General features: G+C 40.5%; 1 protein-coding gene across 11 annotated transcripts in view; it reads left to right on the top strand.

Annotated features, from left to right (window-relative positions):
• Positions 1-21,119, top strand: part of KIF1B (kinesin family member 1B) — a 154,690-nt gene that overhangs the window by 86,104 nt on the left and 47,467 nt on the right. For 8 of the 11 annotated variants that reach the window (XR_012328077.1, XM_073796220.1, XM_033843487.2 and 5 more), the window contains 5 exons: positions 14,708-14,801; positions 15,925-16,073; positions 17,463-17,641; positions 17,797-17,934; positions 19,110-19,358. Coding sequence is in view for 10 of the 11 variants with exons in the window: in XM_073796220.1 (XP_073652321.1) it covers positions 14,708-14,801; positions 15,925-16,073; positions 17,463-17,641; positions 17,797-17,934; positions 19,110-19,358 (809 nt within the window). In the remaining variant the exon portion in view is untranslated. Of the gene's footprint in view, positions 1-529; positions 5,363-14,707; positions 14,802-15,924; positions 16,074-17,462; positions 17,642-17,796; positions 17,935-19,109; positions 19,359-21,119 lie in introns of those variants that run through there. The other 3 variants (XM_073796231.1, XM_073796228.1, XM_033843503.2) reach the window with 2 other exon arrangements.

Genomic DNA, 21,119 nt, shown 5'->3' with positions numbered 1-21,119 from the left:
TCACATCTTGTATGGCATCTGTGCTCACTCATGGGGGAAAGAGTTTCTGGAAGAAGCAACAGCAATAACCAAGGCAAATGTGGGGAAGTGGCTGCATGGGTGTTAGCATGTATGGGGCAAAGGTTTTACTTCGTTTTCTTGAGATAGTGGAGATGTTATTTCACACCGTTTTGTTAATAACTTCATGTGACCTTACAGTGAGAGGCTGTTTCTCACTGTTTCAGTCCTCCTAAGAAATTTGATTGCAGATTTCATCACTTAAGGCAGAAAGTGGAAATTTGGATTAATGTTACTAGAAAAAAAAAAAAAGCAAATCTTTATATTAATAATAATCTACATAAGCATATGTCTTAATAGACTTGCACATCATTTAGGGTTTTTTTTGTTTGTTTGTTTTTTTTAGTTTTTTGGATTTTGTTTTTAAATTTATTAGGGCTTTTTTGCTTGCTTTTTCTTCGATTTGATTTTCCTTTTTTACATTTTAATTTTGGTTATTTGGGGGCCATTTTTTGATTTTGTTTTTCCAAAGGACGCGGATTCTGATAGCGGGGACGATTCTGACAAGAGGTCCTGTGAAGAGAGCTGGAAACTGATTACTTCTCTGAGAGAAAAGCTACCTCCCAGCAAGTTGCAAACCATTGTTAAAAAATGTGGCCTCCCTAGCAGTGGGAAGAAACGAGAACCAATTAAAATGTATCAAATCCCCCAAAGAAGACGCCTGAGTAAAGATTCCAAGTGGGTCACCATCTCAGATCTTAAGATACAGGCTGTAAAAGAGATATGCTATGAGGTTGCTCTCAACGATTTTAGGCACAGTAGGCAGGAGATTGAAGCCTTGGCCATTGTTAAGATGAAAGAGCTTTGTGCCATGTATGGGAAGAAAGACCCCAACGAGCGGGACTCCTGGAGGGCAGTGGCCAGGGATGTCTGGGACACGGTTGGTGTAGGGGATGAGAAGATTGAAGACATGATGGCCAGTAGTAAAGGAGGAACTGATGTGGATGACCTCAAGGTTCATATAGACAAGCTGGAAGACATTTTGCAAGAAGTCAAAAAGCAAAATAACATGAAAGATGAGGAGATAAAAGTATTAAGAAATAAAATGCTCAAAATGGAGAAAGTCTTGCCACTGATTGGGTCTCAGGAACAGAAAACCCAAGGAAACCACAAAGCAAAGGAACCTGTTGGAGCTGGTGCCAGTAGCAAGTCTGAGATCGATGTATGTAAAGGAGACAGTGGAGAACTTGGGAAAGAAGAGCGTGTTTCCCAGCTGATGAATGGAGACCCAGCTTTTAGACGTGGACGTCTGCGTTGGATGAGGCAGGAGCAAATTCGGTTCAAGAACCTGCAACAGCAGGAGATAACAAAGCAGCTTCGCCGGCAGAATGTACCTCATAGGTTCATCCCTCCTGAGAACCGGAAGCCCCGGTTCCCCTTTAAGAGCAACCCTAAACACAGAAACTCTTGGAGTCCCGGGACACATATCATCATAACAGAAGATGAGGTTATAGAGCTTAGAATTCCGAAAGATGAAGATGGAAGGAAAGGAAATAAACAGGAGAACCAAGAGAAGGGGAGTAGAGCAGCTTCTAAGGATCCCCAGTTACCATGGGGCTCTCAGGGCACTCGAAGTCAAGATCACATTCAAGTTAGCAAGCAGCATATTAATAATCAACAACAGCCACCTCAGTTACGCTGGAGAAGCAACTCGCTCAATAATGGCCAACCGAAAAGCGTGCACTGCCAGGCATCTGCTTCTTCAGAATCACTAAACTCCCACAGTGGTCACCCCACCGCTGATCTGCAGACTTTCCAGGCAAAGCGCCATATGCATCAACATCGTCAGTCTTACTGTAACTATAACACTGGAGGTCAGTTAGAGGGCAGTGCAGCCAATTCCTGTCAAAAGCAGACTGACAAACCCAACCACTGTAGCCAGTTTGTGACACCTCCGAGAATGAGGCGACAGTTCTCAGCACCCAATCTCAAAGCTGGTCGAGAAACCACAGTATAAATTACTGGACAAACTTGAACCCTTGGTGGAGGAAACAGACAATGGTAGCTTATGATTTGGGTTGGTTCTAGCCTTGGCCTTGAGTTCCTAGTATTTGCGTTATGATTATAATGTTGTGCTTCTAAAATATTAACTGATTTTAATATTGTTAAAACATAAAACACTGGTAAATGTTTCGACACCTCCCTTTTGTTTGTATACCATAAGTGGGCAGTTTCTGGAATTTTGGGCAAAACATTGAGACCTCCCTTATTTTTCTGAGACTTTCCTCCTTTCTTGGTGCCTAGATAATATACTTACTTACACAGACTGGTCTTGTTTCAGTGTAAGTTTGCTATGTTTTTACAATGCCTATAAATTTATCTGATATCCAGAAAGACTTGCCTCTTGGTTTATGCAAACATTCAAAAGAGGAATTTGATATGTAGCATTAAATGTCTATTATTTCCCCATGAATGTTAGACATTAGTTTAAAAATAATAACATGCAACTGTGTGAACACAGCTTTGGATTTCTTATCCATGTCTGTTTCTTTCTTTAAATATCATGGAAATTTTCAAAAACCAGAGCTAAATGTCTTTGGACATATTTTATAGGACACAGCTTTGCATCTTCCGTGGAACTTCCACATCTTCTTACTCTTCTATATTTTACATAGAACTGATTCAGTAGGGTTTTTTTTTTCTTTTGACTGCATCAGTGTATGTATGAATTTTGTCATAATACTGAAATCTTTAAATTGGCATCTGTCTGGATTTCTGTTTGTGGTTTGCATTTTGAAGTTTAACATATCATTTCTCACACAAATACATACACAGAGAGACGCTGAACTATTCACCAATATCTTGCCAACAGAAATACCAACAAAATACTCGTATGATTCTTTGAGCAGTATGTATAAGTTTATAGGGAGGTTATTTGGTGGAGAGAGGGGAGAGATGGAACATGGGGAGAAGGCTACAGCATTTGGCTGTGTGTACTTATTTTCAGTAGATGATGAAATAATGAAATAAGTTAACTTTGGTTTGGTTTAGAATAAAGGAGATGATGTATAATAAACTATTCTTTGGTCAGCAGCAGTGATCCTCACAGATACTCAAGCAAGGAAAGAGAAGTCCTGATGAACAGTTATTGTATCAATACCTCATTTTACTATGTTATGGTCTCAGTTTGCCTCACTGGAGAATCCACTAAAAAAGATGGATTTTGATGGGAAGAAAAGAATAGTTTTCTGCATCCTTCATCTCTTGAACTTGTCAGAAACTTTTTAAAGAGGCGGTGTGAAGAGCCAGAGATGTCTATGAGATTGTCTGACATCATGTTGTTGAAGATTGCTAAGTCACCTATCAAACGCTTGTCTTCCAGATGGTGTGAAAAATTACATCCAGGATAGCAGTTAATGTTCAAGGAAGCCTTAAAGATTGTGATTGCATGGGTTTTTTTCCTTTGCGTGTAGGCACTATTCTTTATTAGAACATTATTTTTAATCATAGTATTTTTTTTCTTTGCTTCTAAGAAAATGCTTTTATAATGCACAGAAAGTTGCTTCCAATTAACTTTGGGGGTTATTTTTGCTTTCATAGCTAGAGCAGTACTAGTCTTCAGCTGAAGTTTTATGGCAGATTAGACAGGGGTGATGTCTGTCATGGGTTGACTGAACGATGTTTGTAATGAGTTGACTTAATTGAGATGACAGTGTCCTGTACCATGTGGTTTGAATATACTTGGTAGGGTACTTCAGATCAGTCACTTCAGTGCATCTTGTGTAAACCCCATTTGTCCTTCTTTGTTCTTCTTAGACATAGTTATGTTATCTATTTCTTTCTTGCAAAAAAGTTCATTTTCTAAAACTAATAATAATAACAACGCAGCTTTCAACTCTCTAGCAAAAGTGGGCTTTCAATTTTCCAACTTGAGATAACATAGGATAGGGCTATATATTTTCATTTTTATGGTGGCCTTTTAATGTCATTATGGGCAGGTACCTCCCTTTCACACTAAACAATGGGAGTGAGTTTCTCCTGGTGATCAGGAGACACTGTAGAATGAAAAGAAATACAGTATTTCATTTACAAATGTGGGTTGTGTAGGCACTATACCCACACTGATATTCCAGAGTTAGATTTGTATTTGTGCTTCATGTGCTGATCCAGGCGCCCTCAGATTATTGAAATGTTTAGATATCTAATGTAGCCCTTAATTTCAGATGACCAGAAAGAAATGAACCAAGATTTGATTGCCCTTCATGCATTTCAGAGCAGATACTTGTCTTAGAAAATAACTGTGTGAATGGAATTTCTTCATTGACTTTCACTGAAGAAGTAACTAGTACCATGCTTTTGTGATTGGTATAGCCTACATTGCTTCGTTTGTTTTTTTAATTTGACAGTATCTGTCCCTACGTTTAAATACTACAAGACCAAAGTGAAATGGTCACCATTAAGCCATTATTGTATTATTGAAATATCCCTAGCTATTATCATAGTGAAATTTTTTTTTAAAAGTTTGTGCTGTTGAAATTATATAATGACCTGACAATAATGGAAATAGAGTCCCAATCAATTGGTACAGTTTCACAAACCAAACCACACACTATGGTATTCCTTGGAGAATTAAAGACTTCTGTTTATCTAATAAGTCTAAACCAAAGGGCTTTTCCTTTAGTTTTGCTTCTAATTCTTTCTGGTGCTTCTCTTTTCACTGGAAAATGCAATGAATGGGAATTGTTTATTCCATTGAAGTGACTTGAAGTGACCTCTTGTGCTTTAGGTGTAGGTTGATGCTGAAGAAAAACAAAACAAAACAGGACAGAGCACAGTTTGTCACACCGATGTCTGCATTAGAGGCTGTCAGACTACAGGAAGTTACATAGGTTTTCTCCCGTCAGCTGCTATACCCCTGTGCCTTATTGGTCCTTTGTAGACTTGCCTTAATGATTTGTACAAAGGACTGGGAGCAGGGGAAGCTGTTGAGTCCTGGCGTACCTTAATGAAGACGCCTTCTTAGGGGCAGTGCAAAGCAAGCATTTGTTCTGCACTGTTAGAGCCAAATTCTGTATTATGAACAGTTTTCATAATTGTCTACTTTATGTCATCTTTCTGAGATTTAAAAATCTGCTCTAGATACTTAGTTTGAACCAATGTAGGTTGTGAAGTGTATTGGTTTCCTCCCATCATTACTGTAAAAAGAAGTTGTGAATCTTCTTGTTAATGAACTATGGATTTCTCCCTCAGTTTCTTTTTAGAAAATGCTTGAAGATTGTCTTTGAGTGTAAGATCTACCTTTTCAGAAAGGGAGAGTTAGTTTGTAATGTTAAAAAATAAAGTCCTCATTCAATAAAAACTGAAATTATCTCTTAAGAGTGTGATTTCTCTCTGATGTGGGAGGAGGGAAAGTGAAACAGAGTGATGCTAAACCTGGTCTTGACTTTTATTTATTGCTCTTTCACCTGAAGATGGTTACAAACCATACCTTTTAAAAAATATTTCTACATGAACTTGATTTGTTTAGAGCTTTTGCTTTTTGTTACCCTTTTTGATTTATCAAAATTCTATCTTAAATGAGGTCTTTAATCCCTATTTTATGCTACGTTTTACTTAAATAAAACCTTTTATATTATAAGATAATGAGGATATCAGATATCCCTTTATGATTTCTTTGAGTTTATCTTGTATTTTCTGTTTTTTTCAACTATATAATTTTGATTTGCAGTTTTCTTTAAATGAAATGGTATACTTCATATGGGTAGAAATGAAATTTCTAGAAAGCTTTGAGTAACTCTGTTTAGCTTTTCTTTTTTCCCTTAGCCACTGCTTTTCTCCACCCAGAGCATTGATGATATGTTAGAGGTGAACAGGACAAAGCAGAAGATTTTTCTGGAGCGGACCATCGGTCTTATTGAACATTTGGACATGACATTATTTTTTATGTTGAAAAGCAACATAATCGTACATAATGGAGTAGAATACAAAATCCACATGGGTTTTTTTTTTTCCCCAACATGAGTTTTTAAATATGAAATTTGGAACTTAAGGGAAACGTTAACGCTTGGACTGGCTTGCTTCAGCCTTCTTACCCTTTCCCTTCAGGTACTTTGTATTTCTCTGCTGTTGGAGAACCTGGTGGAAAAGTTGCCAAGACCTGACCATTTCTAGGACAGTGCAGACAATTCCAATGCAGTATGATATGTGTAGTGATAGTTGTGTGCACAGGATGAGTGTGGGCAGAGTGGGAAAAGTTTTGAAAGAGGAAGCCCTGAGCCAAGAGCAGAGTCCCAAAGTACAACTGCAAATGTATCCAAGTGAAGAATGGCAGGGAGAAGGAGGAAACGTGTCAGGTCCAGGGAACTGCCAGTAACTTGGGGGACCTGGCGGGGGATGGGGCAGGGGCCAGATCATGGCATGCTAAGGACTTCGGATTTTATCTTGAGCATGACGGAAGCTACCATGTATTATACAGGGAGATTGCATTCGTAGATTCATCTTTTAGAAATGGCCAAAGTTTGGGTTGGATAGAGGCAAATTCAGAGCCCAGTGCTGCAGTTGGGAAGTTGCTGGATGAACTAAATGAGAAACGATGCTTTCCAAACAGAGGCGGGGGGACAGGATGGAGGGAATGACTGATAGATTATTTGGAGATAGAATCAATGAATCAGTTCGTGGAAGGGGATGAGCCCTGTGTATATATCCCACAAGGTGAAGAAGGCTCTTGCTTGGACCATGTTTGGAAAGTAAAGTTAATGAGACCAAGATAGGACTGAGAGATTGGGAGAAAATAGGAGCTGCACAGGTCTAAGAATAGGTGTTGCGAGACCCCTGGAGGCATAGATCTGAGACTGTGTCCGCATGGTGCTGCTGGTGGTGAGTACATTAAGGTGTTGACAAGAACTGGGGCGTGGACATCTCCCTTCCAGCTATCGCTTGCTAATTATAATCTGCCATTAAAAGAAGAAGGCAGCATTAGCAAAATGAGCCAAGCCTCTAATGTCAGAAACAGCCTAACCAGAAAACCCAGAATTGTGACATTGATTTTACCTTAAATGCCACCTCCTCAGAGATGCCCTAGTTGGGGCACCATCGTGTCTCACCTGTAGTACCACAGTAGCCTCCTAGCTGGTCTCTTCACTTCTGTTCCTGACCCCCGTACGCCATTGTCCACATAGCAACCAGCAGCGTCCTTTGAAAACAAAAATCAGTGCCAGTGGCCTCCAGTGGCTTCCCATTGCACTTTAAAATATGAACCTCTTATCGTAGCTTCCAAGGCTGTCCCTGTTTGGGCTTCTTGCCTGTCTCTCTGACTTTAAGTCTTGACATTCTCTTACTAGCAAGCACTTTGGACTTTTGTTCTTTGAACTTGCCAAGCTCGTTTCCACCTCTGGGCTGTTCACTTCCTCAGGACTGGCATCCTTTCTCCTCGTGCTGAGCTCCTCTTCCGGATCGGTGCTCACGAGCCCCTTTTCCTGCCGCAGCCTATCCCAGGGCAGCTCACTGTTTAATAATAATGCTAACCTGTAGTTATCTGTGCACTTACTTGGTGCTTCCATGAGACTGTAAACTCACCTAGAATAAGCACCTATCTGTCTTGTTTTCTTCACTGTTCGTCTGTACACATCACCCAGAAGAGTGGTTCTCAAACTGTCGTGTGCATCAGAGTCCCCTGAGGGGCTTGTGAGAACATAGAATGCTGGTCCCACCCCCAGAGTTTCTGATGCAAGGGGTCTGGGGTAGGGTCTGATAACTGTATTTCTCATAAGTTCCCAAGTGACACTGATGCTGCCAGATCAGAATCCACCTTTGAGAACCACTGTCTAGAACAGGGATTGGCAAACTTTTTCTGTAAAGGGCCAGAGAGTAAATAGTTTAGGCTGTGGGGGCCTCGTGGTCTCTGTCAAACTGCTCAGCTCTGCTGTTGTAGCAGAAAAGCAGCCATAGACAATATGCAAAGGGATGGACATGGCTATATTTTGATAAAACTACTGTATTTATCAAATGGTGGGCTGGATTTGGCCTGCAGATTTGCCAACCCCTCAAAGATGGTCACTTTTGAGAACTGTTAACTAGAAGATCAGTACACGACTGTGTATCTGATCTAGAAGACAGGTAAGTGCCAGATGCTGGTGGGTCAGTGGTGAATGACAGATCCCCGGCCTCCTGAAATTCACAGAGTTGTGGAGGAGATAGCTATTAGACAGTCACACCAGTGGTTATACAGTACATTTGTGACCAATGCCCTGAGGGAGAAATACAGGGTGCTCTGAAAGTTTACAACCAGGTGCCTCAGGGAACAAAAAGGTGGCCTTTTCTTGCTCTCAGCTGATGATTTTCATTTTGAGAAAAAGAAGGAATCAGAAGTAAACTTCCTTTTCTTCCCACTTCTAGGTCTGCGTCCAAACCGTACTTGGCCTTCCCTCCTGTTGGTGGAAGAACCGTCTGTGCTCCTGTCTTAGCCCAGCCCTTGTTCCCTTCATCCTGTCTTCTGAGGGACTTATTGAACATTTACCCCTTCTCTTTTACAACATCAGTTTTTCTCCCTCCACATTATTCCTGTCAGCATTACAAGCATGTCATTTCACCAGTTATAAAAAAGTTCCATGTTCCCTGTGACCTGCCACTGCAGTTCTCTGTTCCTTTTTCTAAAAATACTCCTGAGAGCGTTTTCTGTACTTTTTCCCACTTGTCCACCTTCTTTTTCTTGTTTCCTCTCCCCATTCTTAGTTGAACTCACTCTGGTCAGACTCATTCCCACCTCACCACTGAAGCCACCCTGATTAGGGTCACCAGCAATGTCCATGGTGACAAATCCAGGGTGTTTTCTCAGACCTCATCTTACTAAATCTGTCTAGCATTTGACATGCGTTGCCTGCTCTTTACTTCTTGGAACACCTTATTCTCTTGGCTCCTGATTTTCCTCTGACCTCACTGGCTGTTCCTTCATGGTCTCTGTGGACACAGACATTGGCTCTTTCCGTATCTGTTCGTCCCACCAGGTGACCTTACGCATTTCCGTGTCCACACAGGTGATGATGCAGACAGCACCTCCTGTGTGTTGCGCATTTACAGTGGGCCCTTGAAAGACACGGGTTTGAACTGCACGGGTCCACTTATATGTGGATTTTTTTTCAGTGCACATGTTCAGCAGTACTCCTCAATCCACGGTTGGTTGAATCTGCGGACGTGGAACCTCAGAAACCGAGGGCCGACTGTAAAGTTACACGCTGATTTTTGACTGCATGGTCAGTGCCCCAACCCCTGTGTTGTTCGAGGGTCAGCTGTACTTGGGCCAATAAACATTTTACATGTATTAGCTTATTGAAGCCTCGCAACAGCCCTCTTCTGTAAAGTAAGTGTTGTTATTCCCATTTTACATGCCTTCCCATTGTCACACAGCTACTAAGTGGGGATCCAGGTCCAGTCTCAGGCAGTCGGTCTGTCTGCAAACCACTGCCCTGCCTCCCTCTCTGCTGACTCTCAGATGTACTCTCTCCAGCCTGGGCCATTCCCCTGACCTCTGGACATAGATGCACAGCTCTGACCTGCCATCCAGAAAGCTAACTGGCATCTCACATTTAAACTATCTAAACCAGGGCAGCTAGCTCAGACCAAATATCCAAGGGTGATCCTCAGTTTCCCTTTTTTTAGTACACCCCATGATCACATCATCTGTAGGACACACTTCCTCTGTCTGTAAAACATATCCCAGCTCCATTCTCTTTTCATCACCTTTGCTGCTGATACCCTGGACCAGGCCACTGCCATCTCCCTTGAAACTGCAGGGACAGCTTCATGACTGCTGGCCTTGCTTCCAAGCCCGCAGGCTATATTCTCCGTGGAGAGTGGTATTTTTAAAACATATGCTAGACCACAGTACTTCCCAGCTCTACACCACCCAGTGGCTTCCCTTAGAATAAAATCCACAGTCCTTCCCGTGGCCTATAAGGCTGTCCATAGCTTGGTCCCTATCTGACTGCTTCTCAACTGCATCTCCAACCCTTCTCACTCCTCCAGTCTACCACACAGGTTTTCTTGCTTTTCCTTAAACACACCAAGTTCCTTTCCATCCCAGGACCTTTGTACTTGCTGTTATATTTGACTGGAATAAACCCCCACCAGAGATCTCAGAGTGCTTGCTTAGAGCTCTGATTAAATGTTATCTCTATGGAGAGACCTTCCCTGACCACTTAATCTAAAAGTCTTCCTCCACTCCTCTCTTCTCTCTGTTACTCTCTGAAAGCTACCTTTCTTTATCTTTCTTCATAGTATCAATACTACTCTCTACTGAAATCCTAGTGTGTACAGTGTCTGTTTACTGTTTATCATCTCTCCCTTACCAGTGAGACTCCTGTCTTATTGACCACTGTATTCCTAGCATCTGGCACATAGTAGGAGTGAAAAAAGTATTAATTTGTTGATGAAATGAATGGATGGATAGTGGTTAAAAAAAAAAGCATGCTTTGAGTCCAATTGCTTGGGTTCAGATCCTATTTCTACTACTTGCTAATTTTGATCTTTGGAAAGTTACTTAATTTCTTTAAGCCTTTTTCTTTTTTAACATGAGGATAAAATAGTAGCATTTTCGTAGGGTTATTGGGATGATTGAAACAATCCATGTTAAACATTAAGAACAGTTCCTAGTACAGTGAGCTTAAAAACAAGGATAGTTGGGTGGAAGAGAGCATTCTAGAAGAGGAAACAGCCTTTATAAATATAGAGCATATATTCAGTTAGTTGGGACTTTTTATAAACATGGAAGTTTCCTGGAAAATATGTTATTTTTGAGCGTGTTTTCCATAATGGTCCTAGTTTTCCCCATGAAATCAGCAGAACAATAGTATCTGAATCTCTTTATCCGTTTGTTGTAGGAAAATCCAGGGCTTAGAGTTTTTCTGGTAGCATACAGAATATCCTTGTTGGAAGCTCATGTGCAGCCTGGTTTGGGGAAGAGGCCAATTCAAGAATGGTGTTGACATTTGGACTACCAGCTGCTTATAGAAATTTTCCCTGGTCAAAATGCAATTAAAGTTTTAGGTCTATAGCATTATGGAACATCTTTTTATGTCAGCTTTACTGCCACTAAAGCACAACCACAGCCCTTAGGGAAAGTCACCCTTATACTTTAACTGTCAGAATCTGAGGATTTTGTTTTCATTGGTAGTTTGACCAGCTTATAAACCTATTCTTGAGGAAGTCCTTAGAAATAAGCCAGTCACAAAAAGTCACAATTGTATGATTCCATTTATATGAGATACCTAGAGTAGTCAAAACTGTGGAGACAGAAGGTAGAATGCTGGTTGCCAGGGGCTGCGGGGGTGAGAGTTAGTATTTAAAGGACAAAGAGTTTTAGTTTTACAAGGTGAAGAGTTCTGGAGTGTGGATAGTGGTGATGGTTGCACAGTGTTATTAACGAATTTCATACCTTAAAAGTGGTTAAGATGGTAAATTTTATGTTATGTGTATATTAGTGTAATTTAGAAATTGGGGAAAAAATGAAAAACAACAAAATCCTCAAGCTAAGATATTAACATTTTTTTCCACCTGATGCTTTTTCCTTAAATCAGCTGTCTTTCTCTTTTTGCTGAAAGAATCCTATGTAATAACATAGGTTTTGTAGAAACCGCACCCCCAAATAGTACAATGAACCTTTGTATACCCATGTTTATATACTTTTCCTGAATCATTTGAAAGTGAGTTATAATGTCACTTTACCCCTAAATACACATGTATCTCCTAAAATCAAGGACATTCTCTTAATACCATTATCCCATCCAAAAATTTAATACTGATTCAGCATCATGTAAAATACAGGTCATTTTCAAATTTCACTAATTGTCTGAAAAATATAACTGTTGGAAGTGTGTGTGTGCATGTTTTTTAATCCAAGATCCAGTCACGGTTCATTGATTGCATTTGGTTCTGATGGTTCTTTTATCTTTTGTTACACAGGTATTTTTGAAGAGTCTAGGCCACATTCTAATTTGTCTGATTGTTTCCCCAAGATTAGATTTAGGGTAAACATTTTTGTTAAGAGTGCTATAAATGTTACATTGTGTACTTCCATTTGCTTCACATCAGTAGACATAAAATGTCAATTTGTTCTATTATCAGTAATGATAAAGTTTAATAAATTTAGTTAATGTGTTGTTTCCCAGCTCTTTCTCCTTGTTAGTAGGCTCTTGAGATTGTGTGAATATTCTGTTTTCCATCCACCTTTCGCTCAGTTGTTTTGGCTTTTATTAATGATCCTTGCCTGATTCAATTACTGCATCTAGGGTTGCAATGTAGTGATTTTCTAATTGTCATTGCCTCTGCATTTATTAACTGGCTTTTTGTTTTGTTTTTTGGTAAAGAAGAGCTTTCCCTTTTTCTCTCCTTCTTTCAGTATCACTGTGGGCTCATGGATTCTTTTCATACTCAATGTGCTGTATATTCTTTTCCTGTTATTATTATTTATTGGCCAATGGGAGTCTTTGTCCTTTTGAAATGGTCCCATCGGTCTTTGAGTACTCCATGCTTTCTGGCCCAAGATATTCTGGGGTTACCTTGTATTTTCCTTGCTCCAGATCTGAAGTCAGTCAGTTTCACAAGGAACCCTGGTTCCTTTTAGTGGGGAATGGTATTTAGAAACCAGAATTGGGGGCTAGGTGTACTTAGAAAAGAAACTTTAAAAAAACACTACCTGTCATTTTGATAGTGTGTTACCATTTAAGCGGACTTGAACTTGCTTTTTTTTTTTTTTTTTTTTGGTGGTACGCAGGCCTCTCATTGTTGCGGCCTCTCCCGTTGCGGAGCGCAGGCTCAGCGGCCATGGCTCATGGGCCTAGCCGCTCCGCGGCATGTGGGATCTTCCCGGACCGGGGCACGAACCCGTGTCCCCTGCATCGGCAGGCGGACTCTCAACCACTGCGCCACCAGGGAAGCCCCTAACTTGTGTTTTTAAATGGTTTGTCATTTGGTCCTTCCTGCAGTCCTGTGTGGTAGGCAAGGTCGAACACTAAAATCTTCATTTTAAAGATGGCAAAAATGAGGTGTAGAAAGGATTAACTTTCCCAGAATTATAAGACTAATAAGAGCAGGTGCCAGGAGCAAAGCCGCAGTCTTCTTACCTGCTACTTTATATTTTTCATTTTTCCCACAGTACATAGTTTCCTAAAAAGTGTGTTTAGATGTCTTTAAAAAGCTGTTTCGGGGCTTCCCTGGTGGCGCAGTGGTTGAGAGTCCGCCTGCCGATGCAGGGGACACGGGTTCGTGCCCCGGTCCGGGAAGATCCCACATGCTGCGGAGCGGCTAGGCCAGTGAGCCATGGCCGCGGGGCCTGTGCTCCGCAACGGGATAGGCAACAGCAGTGAGAGGCCCACGTACCACACACACACAAAAAAAAGCTGTTTCCCTGGCTCTTGGTCACTGCCAGCTCCACTAAAGAGAGAAAGCTTCCTTTGTGAGACTAAATGATAAATGACTGGAGCCTAGAGAATATTTGCATCCCTCTTAGCATAGCCATTGGGAGCGCCTTTTGTAACGGGGTTTGCTAGCGAGGCTTTCAGTGGTCTTCTGTAATGCGTGGAATATTTGATTTGTGACTTGGAGAGCTCTGTTTGAAAACAGTACATAGTCATACCTAAACCATGACAGCCTGGAATCGGCCCACTCCCAGGAAGCAGGAAGCCTGCTAGTATATTTTTAAAATGCTGTGCTTATGTTGTGATTTGGTGTTGTATTATGTGAAGGTCTTTTTTCTTAACTTGTTTTATTGTCAAAAAACACAAGCTTTTTTTCATTTAACACTCCAAGGAACCTTTTTAGACATTTTTTTCCTTAATCTCTCTCCACCATGCAATTTTAATATGTCAGATAGATAGTATATCAGTTTATATACTCTATGTATATTTGTGCTTTATACATAAAAAGAGTAGTTTTTTTTTTTAATCCCCCAAGAACCACTTTTTTTTCCCTGTTAGGACTGATATCACCCTAATTGAGACTGCATGGAGTAAGATGGAGGAAGGAAGGATGAATATGATTTGAAACATAGTAATACATTTTGTATTATAATAATATATTTTGAAATAAAGTTTATTTATTGAATAAATAAATGCAATATATAGATTATTTCAATCCTAAGAGCACTGTGATCTTTTGGTTACCTGAAGGCTAAACTCATCCTCCAGCTGCAAAGATGGTAATAGTTCATCCACAGGGAGCTTCAGGGTCTACAGTCTGAATTCTTTTCCCCATCCAAACAGTTAGATAATTAGAACTCTTGGCAATACTGGTGAATTTAATCTTTTCCAGTGTTGTTTTCTCCAGAATTCTTGGATGTGTAAAGATACTATTTATGTGTATTTTAACATTTAAGGGACACATGCATTTTTCCTTCAAAATCCCCCCTCTCCTCTACCACAACCCCAAGTACAGAACTCTTGAGTCTGAGGGAGTAGAAACAGAGAGACTGCAGTTAAATTCCTTGGAACACAAGATCTTTTAAAGCATTTACCCATTGCAGACTATTTTGTGTGCTTTATGGCTTTTTTCTGAAGCATTTCTTTGTATGTCTTTCTTTTCACTGTTGTTTCCTACCTCAATCTTCTCTTTTCTTTGTCTTTTGCAATCTCTACCTTGCCCCAATCTTCCTTTCTTTTTTCTTTTCCTTCCTTCTTATGTCCTCTCTCTCCTACATGTTATCTCCTTTCTTTTCGTTCAGGATTATGAGAGTAAATTGCAGGCCTTGCAGAAGCAGGTGGAGACGAGATCCCTGGCAGCAGAAACAACTGAAGAGGAAGAAGAGGAGGAAGAAGGTGAAATATAGAGACTGAAACTTTCCTCTGTATTGATATATGTTTTGGATCTGTGCTGTCAAATTACTGAGCTGATTTAAAGATGATTTAAAAGATGCTCAATGCTGAGAATCCAGGCTGTACTCTGTGAGGTGGGGATGGGGCTCATAGTGTCTATTAGAACACAAGCCATCTATCTGAGCATAGTCTCCATAGAAATCTGTTGGGCAATTTATATAAACTGTCTCATATTACTGTACATATGAAGTTCACATATATGTTGCAAATAAATATAGAGCTTAATCTTTGTTAAGATACTCTGTTTTATTTTCTGGTTTATGTCAGGGATTTCCGAGTGAGGGCTTTGGAATATGTCAGCGTACATTAAAGCTATTTCTGGCAGATTGCTAATCACATTGCTTAGTCCTGCCTACCTGTCTTAAGTTTTCTAGGATTTCTTAGTTGAATTAGGGCTTTAATGGTTAGTTACTCCCTTACAATGCAGTATGAACATTCATCACATTTCATTTTTCTATCCAACCTCTCAGTAATCTCAAGCCTTCATAATAACTTTGAAGGAACTCTTAATTTATGTACTAAATTCTTTATTTTTAAATATCCATGTGAGGGGCTTCCCTGGTGGTCCAGTGGGTAAGACTCCATGCTCCCAATGCAGGGGGCCTGGGTTCGATCCCTGGTCGGGGAACTAGATCCTGCAGGCATGCTGCAACTAAGAATCTGCGCAACTTAAGAGTCCACGCAACTAAGAGTCTGCATGCCACAACTGAAAAAAAGGTCCCGTATGCCACAACTAAAGATCCCACATGCCTCAACAAAGAGCCCACGTGCTGCAACTAAGAGCCGGCACAGGCTAAATAAATAAATAAATATTTAAAAATAAAAAATAAATATCTATGTGAAATATGGCCTTCTTTTTCCTGTACTAGAAAGAAAAATAGATATATTTGAAGTTGTACAACGTACTAGGGGTTTTTCTTTATTATAAGCCACACATTAAGGTATATCTTACAAAAGAATGGAGGAAAACTGGAAAATACTTGATGAAAGAGATGAGGTAGAGGAGGGATATAATTTCTACATGGTTATGAGATCACCATTCAATACACTTCGTTTGCTCTTTCAGTTCCTTGGACACAACATGAATTTGAGCTGGCCCAGTGGGCCTTCCGGAAGTGGAAGTCTCACCAGTTTACCTCATTAAGGGACTTACTCTGGGGCAATGCCGTTTACCTGAAGGAGGCCAATGCCATCAGTGTGGAATTGAAGAAGAAGGTACGGAGGGTGTGGAAACGTGGACCATCTGGAGGCAGAGCTGAGCCTGGTGGGCTTCATGGTCCTCATCTTGAGCTAACCTTTCCCTTGGGTGAACTCAGCAGCTTTTTGCTATGAAACAGGTTTCTATATGCCTGTATTTAATATATGTACCTGGAACATAGTAGGTACTAACTAAATATTTGTTAAATGAAAATTTTAAAATAACATGTTTTCTAGCTTATTTTACAAGCAAGGAGACCGTATTCCTGACAGGAGCTAGAGAAACATATTGGTAGCAAAATACTTCTCTTGGGTTTCTGAAAATCTCAATTTTCTTTTAGTTTTCTACCATTAAGTTGGCACTTCTAAGTCCTATGTGCCCTCTCATCTTCTAGGGTCTGAGAGGCAGTTTTGTGTGATGGACAGGCGCGTACACTCTGCACCCAGACAGCCAGGTTCCAACCCCAGCTCTCCCAGTTGTTTGACCCTAATAGCCCCAGGCCTCCAGTCCCTCACCTGCAAAATGGGTTTGGCAACAGTGCCTGCCACCCAGGGATTTTGTGAGAGATGAGAGAGTGAATGCATGGAAGGTGCTGAAGTAGTGCCTAGACATGGTAATTAATATTACTGAAACATCACACCACATCTTAGATTTATTCTTCTTTATGTCCCACGGTTTAACAGTCTCCTGATGGCTAAGATTTACAGGGGGCGGGGTGGGAGGGGCAATACTGTGAAGTAGGTAAGAGCACAGACTGCCTGGCTTTGGGAAAAATCATTATCTTCTCCGAGGGCTATATTCTAGTTCTGTAAAATGGGGATAAGATGTCTTATTCATTCATAACCCCATCTCATTTTGTAATCATTTATTAACTATTTCCCTCTTCAACTAGACTAAAAGATGGCAGGGACTATCGTTTTGTCTTATAGCTGTATATAGCATTTCATTAATAGTTGGTAAAAATAGAGGGTGGTATCAAGAAATAAATGACATGATGAATGCAAAGCACTTAGCCTGTGGTAACAGTTTTAAGAGTAATAGTTGTAATCCTCGGAATTTAAAATGGAAAACCTTAGCATGCCTCCACCCTCTCTCATTAGTGGGTGAGGGTGCACTCCTGGGTCCACCATTTGTTCTCTACAGAAGTCTTCGTTCAGTCAACCAAAGTATATTTATTGAGATTTTAGGTTGTGCAAAAACACCGTGCCAGGCTAGGAAAACAAAGTCTGTAAATAGCTTAATGATTAATATACAAGTGGCCACTTTTTTCAGTTGATCACAAGCTGTTGAGCATGTGCTGCTGTTTGACCTCCTTCCCATGAGGCGTGATTATATTGCCTTGTTTCCAAAACTTACTAGCTAAAAACAGAAAGGCCGTTTGTCGATGGTTTCTTCCTTCCATTTAGGTGCAGTTTCAGTTTGTTCTTCTGACTGACACGTTGTACTCCCCTTTGCCTCCTGAATTACTTCCCACTGAGATGGAAAAAACTCAGGAAGACAGACCGTTCCCTCGTACAGTGGTGGCCGTAGAAGTCCAGGATCTGAAAAACGGAGCAACACATTATTGGTCTTTGGCGAAACTTAAGTATGAAAATGTCATGCATAAAGCCCTTATTCTTATTTAATATCATTAAATGGTGGGAGCAGCTTTTTAAAATCTTACATGGAAGATACTTCCAAGATGAAATTTTGATGTGACCTTGTGATACTAACCCAGCACACTTTATGGTTACTGTACAGGCAGAGGCTGGATTTGATGCGAGAGATGTATGACAGGGCAGGTGAGATGGCCTCCAGCGCCCAAGATGAAAGTGAAACCACCATGACTGGCAGCGATCCATTTTATGATCGATTCCATTGGTTCAAACTTGTAGGAAGGTAAGTAATGATTTTATTGGTGTCTTCTTTTCAGGTAATGAATGGTTTTATTTTAATTGTTTAAAGGCTTAGCAGATATTACAGGAAGTTAAAGAAAAAGTACAAAAAAGCCCCATTTATAATCTTATCCACTCATACACAGCCACTGTGTCATTTGGTATATTTCCCTTTAGTTTTACCCAACAGGCACATTTTTTTTAAGTTTCAGACTTTCAATCAAAGTAACTGACAGTCTTCCCTGCCTGTCAGCTCATTCACAAAATGTCTTACACTTGACCAAGATAGATTTAAAAGAAAAAGGAAACCTGTGTCTGTATCCTGCATAGTTTAAAATCACAGTATGACGTCCAGTTTATCAGACTGCAGTCTCTCCATGATTGTCCTCACTTTAATTTTTAAAGCAGTTCATCTCACTTTAGTCTTTGCCAAGAGTGAATAATTGCACACCTTAGTAATCCACCTGAGCCTTTTTTGTGTATACTTTACTTTCAGCATTTAACGTGAGTCCATAGTGAATCACGTTCTTAGAGGTTTAGAATTTTTAAAGCAGAGAAGTATAAGTTTTCACCTCAATGATTTCAGAATTTGAAAAATTTTCTAATTGCAAAAACTTTCCAACAGTTTTAAAGGAACTGGGTTAAAAGGTGGAGCTGAAGTCATAGTATTTTGTAGAAATGAAGTAAGTCTTTTCCAGTTTACTCTGATAGTAGAGCGTTTTCAAAGAGATGAATTGGCCAAACACGTCTTACCCAAGCAAGGCACATACCTGCTTTGCCATATACCATTTCATCTGTTTTGTTTTCTGCTCAGAGATGACATGGGAATTGGAGTAAAGATTTAAACCTTATTATTTCACCTAATATTGAGTGGCTCCTTTGAGACCTGGCTGCTGATTTTTTGTGTGAACTGGAGAACTTAAATGTTTTACAGCACATTGTTTACCTCGGATATTCTACTCATGTATTTCCTTTGCTTTTCTCATTCCAAGGATCAGTCCTTGTTCCATTTCACCTGAGCCAGATGATTTATGCTTATTTTATCCCTTTGCTTTTCCACTTGCTTGTGTTGTTTTGGTTCCCCAGTGGGTTCTGTCCTGTTGGCAGCTGTAGCTTCCTGTTTAACCAACTATTCCTCTCTCCTTGGCTGTGTCCGTCGGCATCTTACCTGGTGTCTAGCGCCCCTATTTTCCACGGCTGTGTGAATGAGCGCCTTGCTGACCGCACGCCCTCCCCCACTTTTTCCACGGCCGATTCCGACATCACTGAGCTGGCTGACGAGCAGCAAGATGAGATGGAGGATTTTGATGATGAGGCATTCGTGGATGACACCGGCTCTGACGCAGGGACGGAGGAGGGATCAGATCTCTTCAGTGATGGGCATGACCCGTTTTACGACAGATCCCCATGGTTCATTTTAGTGGGAAGGTTGGTGAGGTTAAAGTGAGAAAGGCAAAAAGGGACCAGCTCTTGCTCTAAAGAGGCTCCTTGTGCAATTTTGGACACTTTTGCTTTAGCCAGTTCAATTCATGACACGCTGATCTGGCTGAGAGAGCCCTCAGGCAGCATCTGTGAGGTACTTGGCCTACTCGGTACGGCATGCGGCAGCGTGTGGACACTCTCCGTGGAGGATTCCTTGTCTCAAACTGCCCTGTAATTTTGTTCTGAAGGGGGAGACCCCAGAGGAGAAAATAATCAAAGCTAAGAGTCACACCGTTACGGAGTTGAACAATGTCATTGTGTCTGATGTTTCCTCTTTGTGGGAATGTGAGCTAGAAAGCAAAAGGGGCAACGTGAGAAGGATAGCAGAGCAAGTCCAAGGCTAGGCTGAAAGGACTCGTGGCATCAGCAGGAATCGCGAGGACAGAAGTGGAATCAGGAGTAGTGTTAGGTTTATTTCTTGCTTAGTCTGCGAGTCCAGAAAAGACTCAAGAGCGTGAAGTTTCCTCTTTGTCTAACTAAAATGGATGCCTTTCTTTGGCCAGTTTCATAGATCTTTGGCTTGTGCTAAGATTTTACCTATAGGCATTATAATGATGAATCTCAAAAAATTATCTGTTGAAACCATCAACAATGGATATTTGTTCAGTGCTCCATGACACTGCTTTGTGTTAAGTTCAGCTTACCAAACCAAGGCATTGTCTCTGGCCCCATCTGTCAGTGATGCAGAGCTCTCAGGCACATGTTCCTAATACTGGGGTCTTTGTCTATATCCAGTCTTCATGCTGAAGTAATTTTAGTTACCAATTCAACAGTGCAGCACTCACTGAATTAACAAAAAATTATGTCTATGTTTTGATTTAATTTCAACACTGCATTAAAACCACATGTTGTTGAACCCTTTAAAAATAAGGGAAATTATATTAGTGTTAGTGGATAAGCACCAGTTATCTAAAACTATGAAAGTGCAGCGAGTCTCCTGACCCATTAGGGACACAAGGTTCTAAAACTTAGCTCAGAGTATGGTGTTGATTACCTGGTGAGAACTAAATAAATAATGTAGAAGATGATCACTTTTATGGAAAGGGGGAAAAGAAAAGCTTTTTGATAGAAATTAAAGCCTCAATTATGACCGTGGGCTGTACTATTAGACAGTCTTGGGGTTTTACAATGGTAAAGGGGCATTTATTCAGTTTTTCCATGAATAAATATAAAGGATTATACAACCATGAATATTGTCTGGTGTATTGCCAGGAATAGATGCTTAGAATTTCAGAGAAGCTGATTTATATTAAAATTGAGAAGGGTACTTCTGTGTACAAATAATGGGACCATAATGCTTTCCTTACTTTATGGCTGTTTCCGTCCTCTTCTGAGAGGGTCGGAAGTTGGAATCAAGTTTTTATCCACAAACTGCTTGGTCCTGATGCCAGTCTTGCAGCTTCTCACGCTGCTCACTTTGTTCTACATTATCACACATGAGGAATAGGTAGCTTCATCCTATGTGGTGTGGTGGAAAGAACACCGACCTAACTTAGGACAAGCAACTAAAACGGAGACCTGTTAGGTTCTGAAGTATAAACTGAAGAGTTAGGTAGGGAGAAGAAAAAGCATTAAAGATCTTTTTCATCTTTTGTATTCTTTCATCCACACTAGCAAAATGAATATCCTGGTTCTACTCAGAATTCTACTCAGAAGCATTTGTATTTTGAGCCAGTTGTATGAAAATCCCACGTAATGTGGAAATTC

The sequence above is a fragment of the Tursiops truncatus genome, chromosome 1 (assembly GCF_011762595.2).
Source record: "Tursiops truncatus isolate mTurTru1 chromosome 1, mTurTru1.mat.Y, whole genome shotgun sequence".
Classification (NCBI taxonomy): Eukaryota; Metazoa; Chordata; class Mammalia; order Artiodactyla; family Delphinidae; genus Tursiops; species Tursiops truncatus.
Note: the sequence above shows the minus strand (reverse complement) of the source record. Positions and strands in the feature narration are given on the sequence as shown.